Source organism: Daucus carota, chromosome 3 (assembly GCF_001625215.2).
Source record: "Daucus carota subsp. sativus chromosome 3, DH1 v3.0, whole genome shotgun sequence".
NCBI classification, from domain to species: domain Eukaryota; kingdom Viridiplantae; phylum Streptophyta; class Magnoliopsida; order Apiales; family Apiaceae; genus Daucus; species Daucus carota.
Window position 1 is genome coordinate 61138878 of NC_030383.2, and position 21035 is coordinate 61159912.

Genomic DNA, 21035 nt, shown 5'->3' on the forward strand with positions numbered 1-21035 from the left:
GCCCCGTTCAGAGACCATGGATTCAGTGATAGTCATATATCTAAAATAATTTCCAAATGCCTGCAATCTCTGACATATAATCCTAATGTGACCTTTTTGCCTAAACTCAACTTTTTATGTTCTATTGGCGCGTCAAATGATGATGTTGCCTCACACCCTTATATGTTGAAAGACTGCTTGGATAAGCGATTTGTCCTGTTTTATGACTCTTGCAAGTTACAAGAATATGTTTCTTTCCTGCTAACAGATTATTAACATTTTAAGGAATCATTCTGTATTTTATTATATCAGCTTTAAGACAGAATCCAGTCTGAATGAGTTTATCCTAGGAATATATCATGAGTGGTATGAGTTTCTTTGTGAATAAGATAGGCTTCCGGTCTATGGCTATTGCCGGAAGACCAGTCGTGCTAAGTTACTCGTTAAATTTGAGATTGATTCGTTATCAAGGTTTCGCAGATGAAAGGTTTGATAAACCAGGATTTAAGCTTACTTTCACTAAATTTTCTGATTATTAGGGAGAAACGGTTTGTTGGTAGGTTTATTATCATGTATGAGGAAAAGCTTTTGGGTCCTTTTTTGGGTGTTGTTTTATTAGAATTTTAATTATTATTTCTTTTAACTTTTGAGTTTTAAATTTTTCCGCTATCCTTCGTAATCCATTTTCCACCCCGGCTTTACTTTGAGCATCTCCAACCATAAAGATCCCTTAGCAAAAAATTTAATTGTCATACAAAAATAAAAAAAAAAAAATTATAGATAATGGCTTCAAAAATTCACGCTCCAATCATCCCACTTGTTATCTATAATTATAACCAACCTCTAATGGATGACTATATTTGTCGATCCACTACAGATATGTAAGAAATCTGTAGGAAAATTAAACATCACTTATTATCATATTAAAATGATATAGTCTATTTATAACAATCCAAAATATTAATAACATACTATTTTTAAATTATAGCCAATACCATCGAAGCAAAATGTCTTACAAGTTCAGCAAATTTTACATAATGTCTTACATGTCCAATTTAGCTAACGATTATAGCCAACGCCGTTGGAGATGCTCTTACTCTTTCATAATCTTTTTCTTTTCATTTATAATTTATGTTTCAAATCATTAAAAAATAAAAATAATGTGTAAATTATTTTTTAAAATAAAAAATTATTTTAGTTTCTATAAACTAAAAAAATGATATAATTTGTACATTAATTTATAAAAAATAATGAAAATTCTAAATAAAAATTGACTCTTTTGAAATTATATAACCTAAAAAAGTTCAGATATAAAAATAATTACATAAATTTTTATTCTTTTTCCGGATCAAAACCAATCAGATAAAATAATTCATCATCAGTCATTTTCTGTATCTTTTTCTGAATTACATTTCCTTTGTATGTTTGTTTAGAGCCTAGTTTTACCCGATCTTCAGAGTTTAAGACCGCAGCTCTGGGGCAGCAACAATATATGACAAGCAAGGTCCTGGTTATGTTTTACTTCTTCTTATATTACTTAAGATTTCATTTCTCTTGTATGTTATTCTTAAATCTTACCTTGTAAAATAATTTTGGTTATCCCCTCAAGTTGCAATCTCAATCTATGTTCCTTCGTTGCAAGAAAGCCTGGACTTGATTACATGCTTTATCACGGGGAAGTGGCTGAGCATAGCATAACAGACAACCATGCTTCTCATTGTATATCTCTTTTCATCGATATGGATTATTTTGTAATTTGCTCCCTAATCATTTGTTCTTGGTCTCTAACAGAATAATATTGACTTGACTTGACTAGTACACATATCATTGTACATTTCTCGACATCGACTTGGATTTATTTTATTATTTTCTCATCACTTGTTTTAGGCGTTTAGCCCATCTTTAACGGGATAACATTGACTTGACTACTATACATCTCATTACATATTTAGTAGATCTTATTACAGATATATTAATATTACATAATATACAAGGAGGATTATTTTCACAAATCGACCAACACAAAAATACACGTATTCAACAAATATGAGTCAATATTTATATATAAATTAAAAAATATTATTAACCTAATAAATAAATAATATATTTAATAATAAAATATAAATAAAATATGAGCTGCTCTGACCGGAACACAGTTGTAGTTTCAGTTTAGAAGGATTTTAGGGAGAACCCCTGGTCATCTGACCCAACTGACTTAGTATTATTAATTTCTTCAATGTAATATGATATATCATATATAAGTGACTGATCATATAAAATTAAATAACTTTTGACCGTAAATCTAAATTAGTATACAGTCGCTAGTTATTTTATCATGATAATAATATTATGGTTTATGACTACCTTACAGAGTATTTCGATAATCAAAAAAAGGGACCAGGTCCCTGGCAGCCGTATGCCAGGGACCGGTTAACCAACATCCACCTCCTCGGCCGTTGGATGCATATCCAGCGGCCAGGATCATATTAAAAATTTAATATGTCCAGCGCTTTTTTAGCGCTGGACGGGGATTCCCATGTCCAGCGCTTTTTCGCTGGACATATTAAAATTTTAATATGATCCTGGCCGCTGGATATGCATCCAACGGTCCAGAAACTGATTGTTATATAATTCGTCCACAGCATCCGGCTGCTGTGGACCGCTACCCATCAAAAAATAGCGCGTATTTTATTATGTTTATTTTTATATATGATAAAAAATTATCAAATATATAGCCTGTCGCGCTTAGGTGCGGTTTACCTTGGTTCACGTAGTTTGCAGGCTATTGCGTGAGCTCGTGGGTTTACCCAGTGCGCATCCGAAGGGTAGCGGCTGCGGGTTCCTACGTTAAATATATATATATATATATATATATATATATATATATATATATATATATATATATATAGGCCAACATTCAAAAGAGGGACTCCTTATATGGAGTTACATAGTGCGCCACTATAAATCATCAATTTTATTATAAATTCTGTTATAGAATACATATAAAATGTGATTCTAATATAAAATACTATAAAATAAATCTATTTTAAGTAATTTAACACTTAAAATTTGATTAAAAAAAATATATTTTCGAAACTGATTCTACAACAGAATAATTCTGGATGATTATTATTCTGTTATAGAATCATGTTGAGATATTGCATAATTTTAGATGATCTTTGGAATAAAAATTTGTATAACTTCATTTTCGGTTTAATAATCAAAATTTGCAATTATATTTCATAAAAAATATAATAGAATATATATTATGTATATATTTATAATGGTGTGCTACGTAACTCCATATAAGAGGGTATGCTATGGAGTGCTACCCTATATATATATATATATATATATATATATATATATATATATATATATATATATACTAGCTTAAAACCCGTGCAATGCACGGGCGGTTATAATATTTTTTATTTGATCGTATATATTTTAGATTTAACTAATTTTATTGAAAGTAAAATTATAATAGAATAATATGATTATATAAAACTTTTATTTAACAGCTGAATAAATTCTTAAAAGTTAAATCCGTCAAATAGTTAATTTAAAATTAAGTCAAATATATATTTAATGAGAATGTTAAAATATATTATATTTTCTTATATATTATAATTTAAGGAGACCCAAGAACCCAGATATAAACAACCCAATCAACTTTTTAATATTTAGTTATTAATAATTAATAATGGAACCATGAAACAAAACTCATATAGTATAAAACATATTATAGGTTAAAGGCAATCGTAAACTCAAATAGTGATCCATAACACTAACCTAATTTTTAGTTTTTTGGTTTAATAGACAATAAAAAAAATATTATAATATGTTATAAATTAAGGAGGTTCATGGATCGAATATGAACCGGGTTTTCAAACTCGACCAACCAACTAAACTTTTCATATTTCTGTTTTAATAGTACAATAATATATAGTATATTATAGATTTGTAATATTACTTTCAAATTTAAATCAGTAGAGTATTTAAAAATAACGTTAATATATTTTGGTCGACAAATATCACCATTTATTTATTAATAATATTATATTTTTATATATATATGTCGTTCGTGTTAATTGTAGAAGATCGGGTTTTTTTAGTTAGTAAATCTTAAAAAAGATAACGTGTTTTAGTTAAAAATGTGATTACTATATTACCCGATGTTATTTTAGAAGATTGAGTTTTTTTAGTTAGAAAATATATAAAAGATAATATATTTTAGTTAAAAAGAATAATTAGTTATATAGATAGGCTTGTATTTCAGTCCAAAGTTAAAAAATATAATTAGTTATATAGATATACCTATCGGCCTAACTACCGACTGAGCAAATTTTCAACGTTTCGGTTTTAATAGTCTAGTAAATCTTAAAAAAGATAACATGTTTTAGTTAAAAAGATAATAACTATATTGCTCGATTTTATTTCAAAAGATTGAGTTTTTTAGTTAGAAAATATAAGAAAATAATATATTTTAGTTAAAAAGAATAATTAGTTATATAGATAAGCCTGTATTTCGGTTCAAAGTTAAAAAGAATAATTAATTATATAGATAGGCTTTCGGCCCAAATATCGACATACCAAACTTTTAATATTTCGATTTTAATAGTATCTTTCAATATTTCGATTTTAATAGTATTATAGATTTGAGCCCAAAGTTTATGTTTTAACTGTATAGTATAGATCTGGGCCCAAAGTTATAAAGAATTATTAGTTATATGGACATGCCCGTATGCCCAAATATCGACCGACCAAACTTTTAATATTTCGGCTTTAATGGTATAGTAAAGATATATACATAAACTCGAATCGGGTTGACCCGGCAAAGTCCTAGGTTAGGTGAAGTCTTGCAGTTGCAACTGAATCACAGTCTTGCTGTTCTTGCGCTCAAATCCTGTAAGATTTCAATTCATTCATTCTATTCTGTCCTTTTAGTTTGTTTCATATGCACAATGTTTGCTTTATACAACAAACCTAGAAGCATTATTTCATGTCTGAATATCATCAACTCCAAATTAAGGTTTCTTGATAATGTATCAAGAACCATTACAAATGCATCACCCCAACTTGAAAAACCTGAAATTGGTTCCAAGAATCACTCATTTACTGTGTCTTACGTTATGAATAATCTTGGGTTATCCCCACAAGGTGCTATCTCGAACTCGAAGAGGGTAAAGTTTGAATCTTTAGATAAACCTGAGTCTGTTGTAGCCCTGTTCAGAGACCATGGTTTTAGTGATATTCAGATATCTAATATAATTTCTAAACGCCCGAAATTTCTAAATTGGAATCCTAATGGGACCCTTTTGCCGAAACTTAAGTTCTTATGCTCTATCGGCGCGTCAAGTGATGATGTTGCCTCAAACCCTTATATTTTGGAACACAGCTTGGATAAGCGAATTGTCCCGTTTTATAACTCTTGCAAGCGTATGTTTCTTTCCGACAAACAGATTCTTAAGATTTTAAGGCAACACTGTTCTTATATTTTAGGCAACGCACGAGTGAGTGATAATTCTAATATTAAATTACTAAATGAAGTTGGAGTTGGAATGAGATATATTGGTCTTATCATATATAGAAGACCTAGGCTCATGAACATACACTATGACAAATTTAGGACGGTTGTTTACGAGCTTCTGGAAATGAAATTCGATCCTTCCAAAGGTCATTTTGTTCGGGCACTCTCTGTAAGATTAGATATGAGTGACCTGACATGGGCACACAAAATCGAAGTTTATAAGAGGTGGGGTTGGACTGAGCATGAGATAATATCAGCTTTTAGACAGAATCCACCCTGTATGGCTTTATCCGAGGAAAATATCATGAGTGGGATGGATTTCCTTGTAAATGAGATGGGCTGCCAGTCTATGACTATTGCTAAAAGACCAGCCGTTTTAACTTACTCGTTAAAATCGAGATTGATTCCAAGGTGTTCAGTTATCAAGGTTCTGCAGATGAAAGGTTTAATAAGCGAGGAGGATTTAAGCTTACTTTCACTTCTGATGATTACTGAGCAAAGCTTTGTGGATAGGTTTATAATCAAGTATGAGGAACAGCTTCCTCAACTATTAAATGCATATCAAAGTAGGCTGGGCATTCTGGAATTAGGTGAAAGTTAAGATTTTTACGTTCGGCATTTCAGGTTCATGTTCATTTACAAATAGTGTTTACTGGGTAGTTACTAAAACCTCTGCATCTGTTAGCCATCCCCGGAATGGGTTAAGTATTCCAATGTGTTTTGCAAAAGCACTGAAAGCCAAAAAGCTCTGTAACTGCCTCCCACATGGTGAGGATACTTGAATCTTGAATATTTATGTCTCCGGTTTTTCATTTTATTGTTTATTGAATTTGTGTTAATTTTTATTTGTTCACGCACTGATGCATATATACACATGATGCTTTAATCTATATACATAAATAGAACATTTATCCTATGTCCCTAGATAATCAAACCCCATTATTTTGGTTATCTTCCATTCTTGATATTATCATTCCTCCATTGCTCCCAAACACCATCCGTGTACTAAACCTTATGTGATAAATGTAATAAAAGGCTTTGAAGTTTGAATCTTTGAATCTTTACATATGCCGGATTCACTTCTTGCTCATTTAAAAAACCATGGATTTGATTATAACCCTGAAAGGACCAAATTTGTTAGCGTGCAACTCCAATGACATCAGTGTGCCCAAGTTCAATTATATTGCTTGTGTTGGCACTTCATGCACTTCACGTTATGCCATCTAATAAAAACTATATACGTTGTATCAGAGGTTGGACAATAAGAAAATGCTAGGCTATGATAAGTTCACTACAAAAAATTGGGGTTCCTTACAGACACATTGTGTACCAGTTACTCCAACCTAGTAAAATTTCGAAGAAGCCGATGGATGAAATTGTTGAAATCAATTGCAGTCCACATAGAAACATAAATTTGACAAAGGATCGGAGTATCCTGCGGGCTGTGTGTTTGTTGAGAGCATAGTTTCACCCGATCTTTAAACAGGAGCTTTGGGGCAGCAACATTAAGTGACAAACAAGGTCCTGGTTTGATTTTACTTATTATTTCTTATATTACTTGAGCTTTCAGTTCTTCTTTACTGTATGTTATTCTTACGTAATAAAATAAATTTGGTTTTCCTGCAAGGTGCAATCATCTATGTTCCTTCCTTAGAAGAAAGCCTGGAGTTTTGTACATGGTTAATGTTATTGGTGGTTTGACAATGTACTCGACAATCTTAACCCTTCAAGAAAAGGAAATTGTGTCCTTATCATGTGTTAACCATTAAAACTTTTTACGTAGTTTATCCTGTTCAATTTCTTTTAGGTAACTTGCTTGTGCCGATTTTTTATTAGAACATACCATTGAATCAATTTTTGTCATGCATTCAATTTAATTAAAGATATATAGTTTATCATTGGGGAAGCAGCTCAGTTGGTGGAGAATAATTGACTTTCACAAGTAAATATCTATTTTTTAAGTCATCTTTTCTCGCAGAAAATAGGTTGATTCCTCGCTTCCCCAGGATTTTTTTGAACTTTTTCTTAAACTTTAATGAATGGCCAAAAAATCGTCCTCCAAGGTATAAGGTACTATATATAAAACAAAGGGAAGGATTTCATGTTAAATTTTAGGGCTGTTTTTCACTTTCTTGAAGCTGTCCTCATTAAGTCCATTTCGTTTATTAAATTTTGATGCACATTCTGGTTTGCTGTTTAATTGTTGTTTTCAATCTTTAGAAACCTATCTAGTATATAGCTAATCTACATAACATCACAGGGAAGCTTCTTCTTTTGGCTTGTGCTGGCAAATTCTGTTGATTCTCTCGTGATCAGGTCCGTAAAGAAGGCATTGTCATTCTCAAGCTTAATCAGTGCGTAATTAAACTTGTACTTGAATTTGTTTTCTTCAGTCACGAATACTGCTATACAAATCTACGGATAATACATTTAAGGTTCTGTTTGACAAAGGTTCAGAGTATCACCGGGGTTTCGTGTATGTTTGTTGAGAGCCTTGTTTCACCTTCCACCAGAAAATCGAGAAAATTGCCCTTATGTTGTCCTATAATGGCATCACATTATTTTTGCTATGATGAATCGCGCAATGATTTTGCGGTTATTTATGTGAAATGGTGGTTTATAGCTTGAAATCTGATTGTTGGAGTAAGATACAGAGATTTTAAATTTTTTATTGAGTATGGATCGGTGTATGCAAACAGAGCTTTTTGGCTGTTGATCTCATTGGCAGTTCGAATGGTAATTTTCTAAAATGTTGTATTATTATTTCTGTTTTTCTGTCAAAGAAACCGGGGCTGATCTCTGGGTAATGAATAATTGCGGTGTGGAAGATAGTCTAAAATGTTGTTTGGAAGATCTCTTATTTTGCCTATTCTATGAGCAAATTTTTTATGCGATTGAACTTCACAGTTCACGGAGCTTGTTTCAAATATGTCATATCATTAGGTTTCCAAGTTATGCTCTACATACCTTATGTTAGTGATTTCCCTTATCTTCTATCCACCTCCGATAACAAATATTTGCTCAATGACAGTTTGTTTATAAAAAAGTGTTTGGCAATGTCTGAATATCGCCAACTCCAAATTATGGTTTCTTCATGATGTAGCAAGAACCGTTAGAAAAGCATCATTCCAAATTGAAAACCTGAAATTGGTTCCAAGAATCACTCATTTACTCTCTTACCTTATAAATAATCTTGGGTTATCCCCACAAGTTGCTATCTCGAACTCGAAGAGAGTAAAGTATGAATCTTTGATAAACCTGATTCTTTTGTAGCCCCGTTCAGAGACCATGGATTTAGTGATAGTCATATATCTAAAATAATTTCCAAATGCCTGCAATCTCTGACATATAATCCTAATGTGACCTTTTTGCCTAAACTCAACTTTTTATGTTCTATTGGCGCGTCAAATGATGATGTTGCCTCACACCCTTATATGTTGAAAGACTGCTTGGATAAGCGATTTGTCCTGTTTTATGACTCTTGCAAGTTACAAGAATATGTTTCTTTCCTGCTAACAGATTATTAACATTTTAAGGAATCATTCTGTATTTTATTATATCAGCTTTAAGACAGAATCCAGTCTGAATGAGTTTAACCTAGGAATATATCATGAGTAGTATGAGTTTCTTTGTGAATAAGATAGGCTTCCGGTCTATGGCTATTGCCAGAAGACCAGTCGTGCTAAGTTACTCGTTAAATTTGAGATTGATTCGTTATCAAGGTTTCGCAGGTGAAAGGTTTGATAAACCAGGATTTAAGCTTACTTTCACTAAATTTTCTGATTATTAGGGAGAAACGGTTTGTTGGTAGGTTTATTATCATGTATGAGGAAATGCTTCCTCTACTATTAACTGTATCTCAACATAAGCTGGGCGTTCTGGAATCAGGTATGAGCAAAGTTAGGTTAACTAATGATCCTAACTCTACATAAACAAATTGCCCTTATGTTGTCCTGCAATGGTGACGAATAATTTTTTCTATGATGGATCGGACGATGATTTTAAAGTATCTGGGACGCGATTTTGTGGTTATGTACTTGTGTATGTGAAATAGTGGTTTTGTAGCTAAAATTTGATTGTTGGAGAAAGATCGGAGATTATAATTATTATACATGGAGTGGTGTTTTGAAATGGAGCTTTTTATTGGGATGATGTTCTCATTGACAGTTTGAATGGTAATTTTTTTAAACCTTGTATTGTTATTTCTCTTCGATATAAAAAGGGGAACGTATCGAGAAGTTTACTGCTATACAAATCTAAGGATGATACGTTCAGGGGCCGTTTGGTCGGGGTAGCAGAAAGGGAATGGGTCCTTTTTTGGGTGTTGTTTTATTAAAATTAAAATTATTATTTCTTTTAACTTTTGAGTTTTAAATTTTTCCGCTATCCTTCGTAATCCATTTTCCACCCTAGTTATTACTTAGAGCATCTCCAACCATAAAAACCCCTTCGCTAAAATCTTAATTTTCATACCAAAAATTAAAATTATAGCTAATGGCTTCAAAAATTCACACTCCAATCATCCCACCTGTTATCTATAATTATAGCCAACCTGCTATGAATGACTATATTTGTCGATCCACTACAGGTTTGTAAGAAATCTGTAGGAAGATTACACATCACTCATTATCATATTAAAATGATATATTCTATTTATAACAATCCAAAATATTAATAACATACTAGTTTTAAATTATAGCCAACCAATATAGTCAATACCATCGAAGCAAAATCTTACAGGTTGAGCAAATTTTACATATGTTTTACAGGTCCAATTTAGCTAACGATTATAGCCACCGCCGTTGGAGATACTCTAACTCTTTCATAATCTTTTTCTTTTTCATTTATAATTTATGTTTCAAATCATTAAAAAATAAAAATAATGTGTAAATTATTTTTTTAAATAAAAAATTATTTTAGTTTCTATAAACTAAAAAAATGATATGATTTGTACATTAATTTATAAAAAATAATGAAAATTTTAAATAAAAATTGACTCTTTTGAAATTATATAACCTAGAAAAAGTTCAGATATAAAAATAATTATATAAATTTTTATTTTTTTTCCGGATCAAAACCAATCAGATAAAATAATTCATTATCAAATCATTTGTCTGTATCTTTTTCTGAATTACATTTCCTTTGTATGTTTGTTTAGAGCCTAGTTTTACCCGATCTTCAGAGTTTAGACCGCAGCTCTGGGGCAGCAACAATATACGACAAGCAAGGTCCTGGTTATGTTTTACTTAAATTTCATTTCTCTTGTATGTTATTCTTACCTAATAAAATAATTTTGGTTATCCCAGCAAGTTGCAATCTCAATCTATGTTCCTTCGTTGCAAGAAAGCCTGGACTTAATTACATGCTTTATCACGGGGAAGTGGCTGAGCATAGCATAACAGACAACCATGCTTCTCATTGTATATCTCTTTTCATCGATATGGATTATTTTGTAATTTGCTCCCTAATCATTTGTTCTTGGTCTCTAACAGAATAATATTGAGTTGACTTGACTAGTACACATGTCATTGTATATTTCTTGACATCGATTTGGATTTATTTTATTACTTTCTCATCACTTGTTTTAGGCGTTTAGCCCATCTTTAACGGGATAACATTGACTTGACTACTATACATCTCATTACATATTTAGTAGATATTTCAAAAATTACAGATATATTGAGGATTATTTTCACAAATCGATCAACACAAAAATATACATATTCAACAAATATGAGTTAATATTTATATATAAATTAAAAATATTATTAACCTAATAAATAAATAATATATTTAATAATAAAATATAAATAAAAGAATGAAAGCAGTTGATATAATAGCTAGAGGAGCTGCTCTGACCGGAACACAGTTGTAGTTCAGTTTAGAAGGATTTTAGGGAGAACCCCTGGTCATTTAACCCAACTGACTTAGTATTATTAATTTCTTCAATGTAATATGATATATCATATAAGTGACTGATCATATAAAATTAATAATTTTTGACCGTAAATCTAAATTAAGTATACCGTCGCTAGTTATTTTATCATGATAATAATATTGTGGTTTATGACTACCTTATACTAGCTTATAACCCGTGCAATGCACGGGCGGTTAACATATTTATTATTTTATTGTATATATTTTAAATTTATCTAATTTTATTGTAAAAATAAAATTATGATAAAATAATGTGATTAAATAGATATTTTATTTAACAATGGGATAAATTCTTCACAGTTAAGTCTGTCAAATGGCTAATTAAAAAATTAGGTCGAACATATATATATTTTAATGAAAATGTTAAAATTTACCTTTTAACATGTTAGAGCATCTCCAAGAGCCTTTTTGTTGGCTCCTAAATATAATATAAAAAATGTGGCTCTTAGTACAAAGTTAAGAGTGTAAACTCCAACAATACTCTCTACATCTCTTATCTATTTCATATTTTATTCATATATTGGGCTCCACTATAACAAAAGAGAGGGAAAGATGGAGGTTGATTGGAGGGAAGGATTTTTTTATTGTGAAAAAATAAGTTAGGAGCCATGTGGTGGCTCTTAACTTTGAGGAGAGAGGAGAGAGAAACAAGAGGCTCTTAATATTTAAGAGCCACTTAAGAGTCTCTTGGAGCAACATTTTGGTTCTCCCTCCTCAAATCTCAAGTTAGGAGCCTAAATGAATAGCCCTCTTGGAGATCTCCAAGAGGCTATTCATTTAGGCTCCTAACTTGAGATTTGAGGAGGGAGAGGAAAAATGTTGCTCCAAGAGACTCTTAAGTGGCTCTTAAATCACTAAGAGGCTCTTGTTTCTCTCTCCTCTCTCCTCAAAGTTAAGAGCCACCACATGGCTCCTAACTTATTTTTTCACAATAAAAAAATCCTTTCCTCCAATTCACCTCCATCTTTTCCTCTCTTTTGTTATAGTGGAGCCCAATATATGAATAAAATATGAAATAGAGAAGAGATGTAGAGAGTATTGTTGGAGTTTACACTCTTAACTTTGTCCTAAATTACTAAGAGCCACATTTTTTGTATTATATTTAGGAGCCAACAAGGAGGCTCTTGGAGATGCTCTTATAATTTAAGGAGGCCTGTAAACTCAGATATAAACTAACCAATCAACCTTTTAATATTTCGTTATTAATAATTAATAATATGATGTAAAACATATTATAATTTAAAGAGACGCATGAAACCAAATACCGACCCATCATACTAAACTAAATTTAATGTTTTAGTTTAATTGATAATACAAAGTAAACTATAAGAGCAACTCCAACGGAACATCTCCCTTACCTATAATGAGCCTACGTGGACAAAAATAGGGGTTTGAGTAAAATTTCTTCACTCCAACCATCCTCTCCTTACCTAAAATTTTTAGGTGAGAGAAAACAAAACCCCATATTTAGGGGATAGAAAAGCAAGCCCCTATTTTTTTTTCCACCTCATCTCCCTCTCTCATTTTCTTTCATTTTTCATTTTCCCTCTTTTTTTTATCTATCTCATCATAGTAAAAATTCTAATAAAATATTATTTTTTCAAATATAGGGATGATTATAGAGAATACCGTTGGAGGAAAACAAGTTTTTGCTTACCTATATTTTAGATAATCATTATTTTATTATATTTTAGGGGTTCAAAATAGGTAACACCATTGGGGTTGCTCTAACATGTTATAAATTTAAGAGCTCCGTGGGTCGAATACCAACCGATTCACCAAACTCAACTAACTGATCAACTGAGTGAACATTTTATTTTCGGTTTTCATGTGTAATAGTAGAGTATATAATATAGACTAGATTTGTAATATTTCTTTTAATGTGAGATCATTAGAGTATTTAAAAATAATGTTATTAATGTATTTTTGTTAAATAATATCACATGTTATATATTAATAATTATATATAATGATATTATATTTTATATATATCTCGCCCGTGTTAATTGTAAAAAATCGGTTTTTTAGTTAAAAATCTAAAAAAGATAATGCGTTTGATTAAAAGACGATTACTATGTTGCTTGATGTTATTTTAGAAGATGGAGTTTTTTAGCTAAAAAATATATAAATGATAATTTATTTTAGTTAAAAAGAATAATTGGTTATATAGATAGGCTCGTATTTCGGCCCAAGTACCGACCGCCAGACCAATATAATAATACTCCCTCTATTTTTTATTATTTGACGTTTAGAATATTGGTACGCATCTTTAGGTATAAATATGTCGCCCATGTCCGTATTAATTGTAAAAGATTGTTTTTTTAGTTAAAAAATTTATAAAAAATTAAAAAAGTAATTATCATGTTTATCAATGTTATTTCAGAGAATGAGTTTTTTAGTCAAAAATATAAAAAGGTAATATATTTCAATTGAAAAGAATAATTGGTTATATAGATAGGTTTGTAATTTGGCTCAAATTAAAAATAATAATTAGTTATATAGATAGATCAGGAATAATTGATTATATAGATAGACCCATATTTAGCCCAAATACCGACCGATCAAATTTTTAATATTTAATAGTATAGTAAGTAGTATAGATTTTGATAATCGAAAATAGCGCGTATTTTATTCTGTTTATTTTTATATATGATAAAAAAATTATAAAATAAATATACATAAACTCGAATTGGGTTGACCCGCCAAAGTCCTAGGTTAGGCGAAGTCTTGCAATTGCAACTGAACAAGTCTTGCTGTTCTTGTGCTCAAATCCTGTAAGATTTCAATTCATTCATTCTATTCTGTCCTTTTAGTTTGTTTCATTTGCACAATGTTTGCTTTATACAACAAACCTAGAAGCATTATTTCATGTCTGAATATCATCAACTCCAAATTAAGGTTTCTTGATAATGTATCAAGAACCATTACAAATGCATCACCCCAACTTGAAAAACCTGAAATTGGTTCCAAGAATCACTCGTTTACTGTGTCTTACGTTATGAGTAATCTTGGGTTATCCCCACAAGGTGCTATCTCGAACTCGAAGAGGGTAAAGTTTGAATCTTTAGATAAACCTGAGTCTGTTGTAGCCCTGTTCAGAGACCATGGTTTTAGTGATATTCAGATATCTAATATAATTTCTAAACGCCCGCAATTTCTAAATTGGAATCCTAATGGGACCCTTTTGCCGAAACTTAAGTTCTTATGCTCTATCGGCGCGTCAAGTGATGATGTTGCCTCAAACCCTTATATTTTGGAACACAGCTTGGATAAGCGAATTGTCCCGTTTTATAACTCTTGCAAGCGTATGTTTCTTTCCGACAAACAGATTCTTAAGATTTTAAGGCAACACTGTTCTTATATTTTAGGCAACGCACGAGTGAGTGATAATTCTAATATTAAATTACTAAATGAAGTTGGAGTTGGAATGAGATATATTGGTCTTATCATATATAGAAGACCTAGGCTCATGAACATACACTATGACAAATTTAGGACGGTTGTTTACGAGCTTCTGGAAATGAAATTCGATCCTTCCAAAGGTCATTTTGTTCGGGCACTCTCTGTAAGATTAGATATGAGTGACCTGACATGGGCACACAAAATCGAAGTTTATAAGAGGTGGGGTTGGACTGAGCATGAGATTATATTAGCTTTTAGACAGAATCCACCCTGTATGACTTTATCCGAGGAAAATATCATGAGTGGGATGGATTTCCTTGTAAATGAGATGGGCTGCCAGTCTATGACTATTGCTAAAAGACCAGCCGTTTTAACTTACTCGTTAAAATCGAGATTGATTCCGAGGTGTTCAGTTATCAAGGTTCTGCAGATTAAAGGTTTAATATGCGAGGATTTAAGCTTACTTTCACTTCTGATGATTACTGAGCAAAGCTTTGTGGATAGGTTTATAATCAAGTATGAGGAACAGCTTCCTCAACTATTAAATGCATATCAAAGTAAGCTGGGCATTCTGGAATTAGGTGAAAGTTAAGATTTTTATGTTCAGCATTTCAGGTTCATGTTCATTTACAAATAGTGTTTACTGGGTAGTTACTAAAACCTCTGCATCTGTTAGCCATCCCCGGAATGGGTTAAGTTTTCCAGTGTGTTTTGCAAAAGCACTGAAAGCCAAAAAGCTCTGTAGTTGCCTCCCACATGGTGAGAATTCTTGAATCTTGAATATATTATGTCTACGGTTTTTCATTTTATTGTTTATTGAATTTGTGTTAATTTTTATTTGTTCAAATGCACTGACGCATATATACACAATGTCTGCTTTATCAATATACATAAATAGAACATTTATCCTATGTCCCTAGATAATCAAACCCCATTATTTTGGTTATCTTGAATTCTTGATATTATTATTCCTCCATTGCTCCCAAACACCATCCGTGTACTAAACCTTATGTGATAAATGTAATAAAAGGCTTTGAAGTTTGAATCTTTGAATCTTTACATATGCCGGATTCACTTCTTGCTCATTTAAAAAACCATGGATTTGATTATAACCCTGAAAGGACCAAATTTGTTAGCGTGTAACTCCAATGACATCAGTGTGCCCAAGCTCAATTATATTGCTTGTGTTGGCACTTCATGCACTTCACGTTATGCCATCTAATAAAAACTTTATATGTTGGATCAGAGGTTGGACAATAAGAAAATGCTAGGCTATGATAAGTTCACTACAAAAAATTAGGGTTCCTTACAGACACATTGTGTACTAGTTACTCCAACCTAGTGAAATTTTGAAGAAGCCGATGGATGAAATTGTTGAAATCAATATCAGTCCACATAGAAACATAAATTTGACAAAGGATCGGAGTATCCTGCGGGCTGTGTGTTTGTTGAGAGCATAGTTTCACCTGATCTTTAAACAGGAGCTTTGGGGCAGCAACATTAAGTGACAAACAAGGTCCTGGTTAGATTTTACTTATTATTTCTTATATTACTTGAGCTTTCAGTTCTCCTTCACTGTATGTTATTCTTACATATTAAAATAAATTTGGTTTTCCTGCAAGGTGCAATCATCTATGTTCCTTCCTTAAAAGAAAGCCTGGAGTTTTGTACATGGTTAATGTTATTGGTGGTTTGACAATGTACTCGACAATCTTAACCCTTCAAGAAAAGCAAATTGTGTCCTTATCATGTGTTAACCATTAAAACTTTTTACGTAGTTTATCCTGTTTAATTTCTTTTAGGTAACTTGCTTGTGCCGATTTTTTATTAGAACATACCATTGAATCAATTTTTGTGATGCGTTCAATTAAATTAAAGATATATAGTTTATCATTGGGGAAGTAGCTCAGTTGGTAGAGAATAATTGACTTTCACAAGTAAATATCTATTCTTTAAGTCATCTTTTCTCGCAGAAAATAGGTTGATTCCTCGCTTCCCCAGGATTTTTTTTAACCTTTCTCAAACTTTAATGAGTGGCCAAAAAATCGTCCTCCAAGGTATAAGGTACTATATATAAAACAAAGGGAAGGATTTCATGCTAAATTTTAGAGCAGTTTTTCACTTTCTTGAAGCTGTGTCCTCATTAAGTCCATTTCTTTTATTGAATTTCGATGCACATTCTGGTTTGCTGTTTAATTGTTGTTTTCAATCTTTAGAAACCTATCTAGTATATAGCTAATCTACATAACATCACAGGGAAGCTGTTTCTTTGGCTTGTGCTGGCAAATTCTGTTGATTCTCCTCATGATCAGGTCTGTAAAGAAGGCATTGCCATTCTCAAGCTTAATCAGTGCGTAATTAAACTTGTACTTGTATTTGTTTTCTTCAGTCACGAATACTTCTATACAAATCTACGGATAATTCATTTAAGGTTCTGTTTGACAAAGGTTCAGAGTATCACCGGGGTTTCGTGTATGTTTGTTGAGAGCCTTGTTTCACCTTCCACCAGAAAATCGAGAAAATTGCCCTTATAATGGCATCACATTATTTTTGCTATGATGAATCGCACAATGATTTTGCGGTTATTTATGTGAAATGGTGGTTTATAGCTTAAAATCTGATTGTTGGAGTAAGATACAGAGATTTTAAATTTTTTATTGAGTATGGATCGGTGTATGCAAACGGAGCTTTTTATTGGGCTGTTGATCTCTTTGGCAGTTCGAATGGTAATTTTCTAAAATGTTGTATTATTATTTCTGTTTTTCTGTCAAAGAAACCGGGGCTGATTTCTGGGTAATGAATAATTGCGGTGTGGAAGATAGTCTTGGATAAAATTGTTCACAATCCCTTACGGGAATGAACTAGCATTAAACTGTTGTGTACAACCCCTTTGCACTTGTGCGAGTGGAGATGTTGTGCTGTCTTCGAAGTCGCAAATACTGCTATACAAATCTAACGAGGGTTAAATATCAAGTAAGTGACTCATTGCAGCCTGATGATTCAAGTTGGCATGGCACCAATGCTACCACCTGATATGCCAAAGAAATTAAGAGGAAGGCCTAAAAGGTTTAGAAGAAGGGAGGACTGGGTAGGAGGGAGCTAGAACAGAAGTCAATCTAAAGAGGGTGTCCAGGTTTTGCAGACGCTAACCAGTGGTAAGAAAAAGCGTTGTAGCAACTGTAGGGGGACAGGGCACAAGAAACCTACTTGCCTAGCAAACGGCCAACTGAAGGCAAGAGGTGCCTGCTGAGGTACCAATTGAAAATGAGCAAGGACCTGCTGAGGTTCAACAAAGGCCACCTCCAGTTCACAAACAATCTGCAGCTACTAAGTTGCCAATTAGGAGGGCAATGCCAGGGGTTGTTATTAGAGAACCAGCTGTTGAAGGCTCTCAAGTTTCAACAAATTCTGGGTCATCTGAAGCCTCAAAAGGGAAGGAAAAGATTGTCTACAAGTTTGAAACAAAAAGAAAGGACAGGCCATTATGGTTACAGAACAAAAGGAAGAAACTGGTTCAAGAGAAGACAGTTGAGAGTTGAGACTGAAAAAATGGTTGAAGAAAAAGTTGCTCAACATGACAAAGCTGATGACATTGATAATTTTGTTATGGAAAAGATTGATCATCCTGATGAAAAGGAAAGAGAAAGGTTGGGAAACTCCTGGAGCAAACTCATTGGCATTGGTTTAAGGAAGTTGTTCATGCCAACACCTGGATTCAAAAAGGTGGATTATCAACATAATGGCACTCCTGTTGCCGATACCCCTCCAGTTCAAGAAGATGCTGATGAAGAAACTGAGAGTAATGAAGAAGGGAACTTAAGTGTGAGGAGGAGCACTAAACTATCAATGAAGACAAAATTCAAATTCAGCAATACTTCAAAGTCTGTAGTTAATTTGGATGCAGATTGAAGAATATTTTATTCCAATTGTATGGCTTATGAATATTAACATGTTTAAGCTTTCGGGAATATTTGCTTTTGAACTCTGTTAGCTTTTGGGAATATTAACTCTGTTAGCTTTTGGGAATGTTAATTTTTGACAGCCTCTGTATGTGGCTTAAGGATATAAGGCTTTGTAATGGATGATAATTTTTTGGGAAATACAATGTGTTAAGCCTTGCAATTTAATAAGTTATTGTTCATAGATTGATATTAACTGCATTACATTGATACTAACTGCAGCTACAATCATGTGCTACTAGCTACATTACATACATCGATACAAACTGCATTTCATTGATACTAAGTGCAGCTTCATTCACTTTTGCAAACCAATCAACAACAAATGCATGAATGTAAAGACTCTTATTCAACCCATTAATTATTATACAACTTTAAGAGTAATTTTGAAATAATATCAATATATTCACATTGAAAAAGCCGCTGCAGCAGATTCTGTCATGCATAGCGAGAAAGAAGAAGAGGATGAGAGAAGAAAGAATGCGACGACACTGCCAGAAGATTTAATCCTTGCAGAAATACTCCCTCGATTACCAGCAAAATACTTGCTTGGGCACCGCCTTGTTTGTAAGTCCTGGAACTCTGTTTTCTCCACACCCGCTTTCGTAAATTCCCAACTCACTCATCAACTCCACAACAACTCTGAAGAACAAGATCGCATTATAGTAAAGCGGGATGGTCTTATCGAGGGAGTGGACATTCTCTCTCACATCGATTCGATTCGTGTCCGCAAAGTGCCTTGCGCTTGTGACACTTTGTGTGGTTCAGTTAATGGTTTAGTTTTAATGGTTTCTAAACCGGAAAAAAGATTTTGTCTATGGAACCCGGCTATTGGGCAAGTTAAGTTGTTTGATTTCCCCGCACCTCATCTTCATCTTAAGAATAATGGTTACTATGATTACAAGGCCTTGATGTTCTGCTATGATTCGATGTCATCTCCCGCTAGACAAATTTGTATTTACTCAACAAATTCCGCTACTTGGACTTCTTTGTGTATCCCTCAAAATCTCATGTTGCCCGGACTACGTGATTATTTTTGGATGTTACTAGGTCACTCTACCATTGTCAAGGGAACCCCTTACTGGAGTTGTTCTAATTCCTTGACTTTGCCCGGAGAGAAGCACGAACGTAAGTTCTTCTGGACGTTCAAGTTTGTGCCTGAAATCAACGAGTTCAGAATCCTTCCTGATTTAGATTCCCTCAAATGTTGTGGAGACACTTTTAGTATAGTCAACATCAAGGATCGTCTTGTTGGGATGACATATAACTCAGTAACACATGGAGGGACGAATATGGTGGATATGTATTCTTTGGACAACGAGGAATACAGTAGTGGTGTTTGGAGTAAGATGTACAGCATAGGACCGGTGTATTTTTGCTCCAACCAAAGGCTGCTGCACGCTTTTAGGAATGGTGGTGAAATATTGATCCGGGGACATTCTGGCACATTTGCTTTCTATGATCCCAAAACCAAAGAAATTAAGAGTATTGCCGGGACGACTAGCACTAGAATTTTCTTTACAGAGTTGGTTGGACATCGTTACAGTTATACGCCTAGTTTGGTCCGTGTTCGAGGAATGAAGTCCATGCAGAACTTTTCTACAAATGGAGAACTTAAGGAATTTACTTTGTAACTATTGCCTACTTATGGTAACCTACTCAACCTTGTTAATGAAATTGCCCAAAACTTTAATTACAATTTATTACGTATTGATTCCAGTTACTTGTTTGCTTCTTCATAGTTCGGCTTAATTTCAGCCATGGATATGTTGATTTTTATCCTGTAAAACTTGAATTCTACTCTTATTGCAACGATTAATTTCAAAATTGCATGAAACTGCACAAATAAACGAAACCAAAAGGTCTCAGTCGAAAGTAGCACTATCACTAAATTTTCTAGTTATTGTGGCTGGGACTTGGGGTGTTACATGAGGCATAACAAGTGGCATCGTGATTTGGTAATTTCATTAACAAGCCTAAGTGGCTTAGTAATTGCGTTTTACAAAGCGATATGCATCCTCTGCAGACAATTTCTTCACAGACTTCATGCCTGGAACAGAGATCAAACTACGGCATTAGTTATGACAAAAAAAAAAAAAAACTACGGCATCAGCAGTTCTATTGGACACATCAAATTCCTTGATTTCTTTTGTTTTGCGGTCATATAAAGAAAATGGCTCTCCAAGTTCACGGATCAACAATTCACCACCATTCTTAAAACAATG

At 32.9% G+C, this 21035-nt stretch overlaps 3 protein-coding genes across 22 annotated transcripts; all 3 read left to right on the forward strand.

The window, feature by feature from the left end:
• Positions 1–4803: 4803 nt before the first annotated feature.
• Positions 4804–7991, forward strand: LOC108214697 (uncharacterized). Of its 16 annotated transcripts, none has more exons than XM_017386849.2 (4): positions 4804–6280; positions 6764–7319; positions 7773–7866; positions 7964–7991. In XM_017386849.2, the coding sequence occupies exon 1, from the start codon at positions 4947–4949 to the stop codon at positions 6111–6113; it is 1167 nt and encodes a 388-aa protein (XP_017242338.2). In that variant the 5' UTR covers positions 4804–4946; the 3' UTR covers positions 6114–6280; positions 6764–7319; positions 7773–7866; positions 7964–7991. The 16 variants fall into 16 exon arrangements, 14 of the variants coding, with proteins under 14 accessions (XP_017242338.2, XP_017242337.2, XP_063946109.1 ...); XM_017386848.2 differs by having other exon boundaries at positions 7773–7828; positions 7906–7991; XM_064090039.1 differs by having other exon boundaries at positions 6764–7217; positions 7773–7828; positions 7906–7991.
• A 6157-nt stretch (positions 7992–14148) lies between these two features.
• Positions 14149–18981, forward strand: LOC108215324 (uncharacterized). Of its 5 annotated transcripts, none has more exons than XM_064090044.1 (3): positions 14149–15610; positions 17108–17163; positions 17241–18981. In XM_064090044.1, the coding sequence occupies exon 1, from the start codon at positions 14280–14282 to the stop codon at positions 15441–15443; it is 1164 nt and encodes a 387-aa protein (XP_063946114.1). In that variant the 5' UTR covers positions 14149–14279; the 3' UTR covers positions 15444–15610; positions 17108–17163; positions 17241–18981. The 5 variants fall into 5 exon arrangements, with proteins under 5 accessions (XP_063946114.1, XP_063946115.1, XP_017243264.2 ...); XM_064090045.1 differs by having other exon boundaries at positions 17299–18981; XM_017387775.2 differs by having other exon boundaries at positions 16098–18981.
• A 269-nt stretch (positions 18982–19250) lies between these two features.
• On the forward strand, positions 19251–20444 carry LOC108212875 (F-box protein At5g42460-like). The gene has a single exon (XM_064090176.1). It carries the CDS (start codon positions 19251–19253, stop codon positions 20442–20444), a length of 1194 nt encoding a protein of 397 aa, XP_063946246.1.
• Positions 20445–21035: the final 591 nt, after the last annotated feature.

Excerpts from the sequence above, each read along its gene's own strand:
- LOC108212875 (XM_064090176.1), top strand. The coding sequence starts at position 19,251 with ATGCATAGCGAGAAAGAAGAAGAGGATGAGAGAAGAAAGAATGCGACG.
- LOC108214697 (XM_064090031.1), top strand. The coding sequence starts at position 4,947 with ATGTTTGCTTTATACAACAAACCTAGAAGCATTATTTCATGTCTGAAT.
- LOC108215324 (XM_017387775.2), top strand. The coding sequence starts at position 14,280 with ATGTTTGCTTTATACAACAAACCTAGAAGCATTATTTCATGTCTGAAT.